This window comes from Sphaeroforma arctica (assembly GCF_001186125.1).
Source record: "Sphaeroforma arctica JP610 unplaced genomic scaffold supercont1.673, whole genome shotgun sequence".
Lineage (NCBI taxonomy): Eukaryota > Ichthyosporea > Ichthyophonida > Sphaeroforma > Sphaeroforma arctica.
Genome location: NW_014039885.1, coordinates 36,238 through 41,405, shown reverse-complemented (window position 1 = coordinate 41,405; position 5,168 = coordinate 36,238). Strand labels below are relative to the sequence as shown.

General features: G+C 42.8%; 1 protein-coding gene across 1 annotated transcript; it reads left to right on the top strand.

Moving 5' to 3' along the window:
- Positions 1 to 1,200, top strand: SARC_07975 (hypothetical protein; the record flags this gene model as incomplete). The annotated part of the gene is made up of 2 exons (XM_014298066.1): positions 1 to 566; positions 600 to 1,200. 2 exons carry the CDS (start codon positions 1 to 3, stop codon positions 1,198 to 1,200), a joined length of 1,167 nt encoding a protein of 388 aa, XP_014153541.1.
- Positions 1,201 to 5,168: the final 3,968 nt, after the last annotated feature.

Sequence of the window (5,168 nt, the reverse complement as noted above, 5' to 3'; positions counted from 1 at the left end):
ATGCGACTAGAAATAGACAAGAGTGTTTGTCAAGGCAATCATGTTCTGGTGAGTCGGTTTGTGTCCAAATTGGAACAGACAGCACCGGTGCCCATATCAACTCTGCACAAGATGAGGGTAGGCGTACATAATCAACAGCCAGAGCGTCGCATGCCACTAGTGGATGCGGAGCTCAGACGACAATATGAGCAAGCGATCAATGATTGTGGTGATGATGAGGAGGACAATCGCATACAAATTAGTCTGTACATTAGTGAGCTAGAGCTCATGCGTTCCCGTTTAGGAGATCAGATAAATGAACCGTCTCTTACGAAATTACTCAAGACTTCGGAATTTCCCAAGGTGCCTAAGGATAGTTTCTTTAGACTGGAAAACTGTGAAGATATCATAGAGTTCACTACACAAAGTAGTGATCTGTTCTTAGCTACGTCAATGCCATTGTGTCAGTATCCAGCGCTAGTGAGAAGACTATTAGATTCAACTGATGCAACGGAGAAAACTAAAGCAGTACTCAATAACATAAGAGACTCTGAGACACAAACGACTAGGCACTTCACTGATCCTGAGTAGTTCAATAGAATCATTATTGATCGACTCAGATCACACCCAGTAGACTATCTATTGGAGAAGTTTCTCAATGCTATGCAGTATAAGAAGATGAACGTCGAAGTGCGCACAGAGCGTGTGCACAAGACAATGGCGATGTTAGAGGAGCGTTACCGCAACTCAGACAACGAACCCGTAAACTTCCAAATCCTCAAAGTACAAAGGTACCTAGCACTTAAGTACTATGGACTACAATCAGTTGTGGATCTCCGAATCCAAGGAAACAAGCAACCTGATGGAAGTGAAGGACACCTGTCTGACATAGAACATACCAAGTTTCATACTATGACGGAGACACACATAAGAACGGCGTCTGTGACACAACGAGAGCGTATGTTGAGAGATCAGGCGCGAGCTGCAAATAAGCGCAACAACACACAGACGAACACGCAAGTGGAGAATAAGTCCACGAACGCCAACAAACGTCGCAAGACAGACAATGGTGCACACAACCAGAACAGGCAAAGGGGGCAGACACAGAAAAAGAAAGGAGCACGTGAAGAGCGTACATGCCCCTATTGTCAAGTAATGCCATCCCCACATCGGTACAGCGAATGTCCCGAGAAGAAAGCAAATCAAGCCAAGAAGGCTTAGCAGCGAGCCAAGTAAGATGTGCAGATAGCAAGACTGTCCATTACATCTGGCAAGGTGGAAGACATCACAGAAGGTGATGAGCACATACACTAGTAGACTCAGGGGCACAACGCTCATGCATGGACAAAAGTGTAGTTCCAGAACTATATCTGTCTGTTAGAGCGCAACCGGGTTATATACAACTAGCACAAACAGATGCAAGAGTACAACGCACTGGATCAACAGAAGTTTGTGACATTAACTATGGAGGTAGGAAGACCTCTCAGTGTTTTGAAGTATTGGACTTACCCGAGAAGAAGACACCAATACTTCTAGGTATGGACATTCTACCATATATACATAGGTATATACATAGCGGGTTTAATCAATCCACTTATACCAACAGATGCAAAATGGGAATCACTCCTCACACCACATGAAGAGGACCCAGAGCACGAACAAGAAGGTTTCAGAGAGTCACTTACAGACCTACTGGATACCAATGCAAATATACCTCCTGATGTTCATTGCAACCTACCAGGCTCCACAGTCACAGTACCTGCAAATGAAATCAACGTCAGACAAATGACAAATACATTCCGCAAACGGATGAGAATGTGCAACGATGGCTTAAAGATGGCCACATATACAAACGCGACAAGCCCACAACGGTGAGCCTACCGTTGCTATCAACAGGTGAACATGACCAAACAGGTCTACTCAAGAAAGTCAGGACATGTCTAGACTTACGTGAGATCAATTATCAATATGAACAGAACAAGTTTGTGTTACCAAAAATAAAGGAAGTGTTACACAACCTACAAGGGGCACAGTTCTTTTCAAAGCTAGATCATACAGGAGGATTTCACCACTTCCTAGTAGACGAAGCAAGCCAACACTTCTTCACATTCTCATAGAGAGGAGCGCAATACTCATTCAAGTCCGCGCCGTTTGGACTACACTCACTCCCAGCACAATTCCAGAGAGTCACGGCGAATCTGCTAATAGATATCGAAGGAGGGCAAGTGTATGTAGATGACATAGTCATTGCGAGTCTTACAGAAGAAGAACACCGCAAGACAGTTCGTGAAGTAATCAAGCGACAGAATAGCGCAAACTTCCGACTCAATCACAACAAGTGTGCCTTTGCGGTCAAAGTGGTCAACATTCTTGGGGTGAAAGCCACCACACAGGGACTCAAAGCAGACCCTGAGAGAAATAAAAGAATGATGGATTGGCCACTACCCAGAACAAAAAAGAGATCTGCACAAAGCAGTGGGACTGGCAAATTACATGCGAGACCACGACCCCAACTTTGCTCGCACAACATAATACTTTCGGAACTTAATGAAAGGAAAAATGAACCAGGAATACCCATGTTATGGACTCCGGAACTGATAAAGAAGTGGGAAGAACTCAAAGAAGCTATCGCCTGTTTAACGACGCTAGCATACCCTGTCGATGCGGTACCGGTTCAAATTATGAACGATGCTAGTGACTATGGCATAGGAGGGTGTTTATTTCAAGTTATCGATGGAGTTAGAAGAGACATTCTCTACTTCTCAAAAGGCTTGAACCCAGCACAACAATGCTATGGCACAAATACCAAAGAGCTACTAGCACTGGTATACAGCCTGGAACATTTATCCGAATACATTAAAGGGGGGGACATAACACTGTGAACAGATCACGAAGCACTCACGCAAATGAACAGTCAACAGACGTTACACCCAATGCTAGCCAAATAGATAGCGAAAACGTTCCACCACCATTTCTCCATCATACATGTCCCAGGCAAGGACAACCAGTTGGCAAATATGTTGTCGCGTCTCCATGAAGGTACTTTTAGTACTAAAGAGTCAGAAGTATTACAAAAAGCGAATGAGGCAACACATAATAGCCAAGAGTACACCACCTTGGAAACAAACATGCCCATAACCATATCGGCTATAGATTGGATGTTACATTCCAGATTCTATCAAGAAACGGAACGAAGGTTTAGAAAGCTCACACTAGATATGTTTGCATCGGCACATAATGCACACACAGATAAATACTACACCAAAGAACAGAATGCGCTACAACAAAAGCGGGCGCAGGAAGTGAATGCAAGAGCGAACCCACCATGGGAACTTATACCTGATGTCCTTGACAAAGTCATTGAAGAGGCATCCAGCATCACGATATGTGTACCATATTACCCCAATGCCTTGTGGCTTCCAAAGTTCTTGTCTTTACTAGAAGAAGACACGATGCTAGTGGAAACACGAACAATACTTTCCTCAAAGAGGGCAAGAAGGCTTGTGGCAAGACCCCATAGGGTGTCACATTAGTCGCAAAGATAGGAGCTAAGTCTCTATACTTTGATACAACGCGGGAACAACCTGCTATACACGTTGCGGGATCAGAACCGGTTCACTCTGGGGATGCACCACAGGCAACAGAGTATGAGACACGTGTCAACGTCATCGAGCAATACCATAACTTGGGACATTACACTCCTGAGGAAACGGTACACACATGATTGGCCTGATATCCAACAACATGTACACAAGTTCATTGACGGGTGCATACCATGTCTCAAAAAATAAGATACGCAAAATGAGATTTCACCCTTTACAATCAATCAAAGCCGCATATCCAGGCGACAGAATCCAAGTGGACACTATAGGTCCACTATTGGATTCCAACAGAGGACACACATATGTGTTAGTATTGCTTGATGTACACTCATCATATGTCATTTTACCTCTAATGATGGACAAATCAGCGGCTACCATAGCACGCACGCTGGTACCAATTACGCGTGAACATGGATTTCCACAAATCATACAAACGGACCAAGGGACTGAATATGTTAACAACATACTTTCAAAAGTTGTTGAACAAGCGCCAATGTAACACCTAGTCTCTCGGCCGTATCAACCTAAAGTCTTAGGCGCGAACGAACGATCACACAGAGACCTCATGCCACTGCCACGGAAATTCGTTGAACAGAATCTAGGTAACTGGTGTTCACGACTTCCATTCGTACAGATGGGCCACAATCTGCGTACATCCAGAAGACACAAGTCACCGCTCTTTAATGTGTACTTTGGTCGCAGTCAGAATCAACTCACGGACTATAATGAGCCAGTGACCGCACCCAGTACAACAGTATCTTGAGAAGAGCGACTGCGAAATCTAGAAGAAGCCATTAGGCCACAACTAGATAGTAATGTTGCACAGTATCAAGAGAAAATGCGCGCAGCATACGATTGAAAATACCAAAAGAAGTATGTAAACTTCCAGGAAGGGGACATCAAGGTGTAATGAACAAGTTACTAGCCACTGACTGGAAGTGTAATCCCAGGTGTAAGATTCGGGCTAATAAAGGCAATACTAATGCCTTAGAATAAATAAACGCGTAGGTAAATTCTATATATCGTGTATATATCGATATAAATAAGCGAAATGAGACGTTTAATAAAGTTAGGTTTGCCTCGTGAAAACAGCAATACTCTGAGGGATTGTGAGGCTGAGACATTGCCTATATATAATCCTCTCAGTACTGTTTCCACCGAAGGGATTTTATTTAGTGTTTCGTTGTCGCTCTATTCTGGGGCGAATCCGATAGACTCATAAAATCTTATCTTTTGAAAAAATAAATAAAAATAAAAATACTCTTGACATCTTTAGTTATTGGTTTAACCAATAACTTGCCACTATCAAGAATTACTGACTTAGCCTTCATCAGACTGGCACATCTGGTTGGCTTATCAGAGGATCAACTGGGTAACGTTAATTGTCCCTAGAAACCTATATTCGGTTGAGCCATCTCGCTACCAAAGTATTCAAATATAAATAAAATTGGAAAGTAAATAAAGCTCTATTAATAGAACTAGACCAACTCTTTCATGTTTGGTATTTTACTGAGGCCTTTTAATGACCTCATCCAAATATCTGATATGTTAAATGGAAAAGGTTTAATTAATAAAAACATTAAAAAA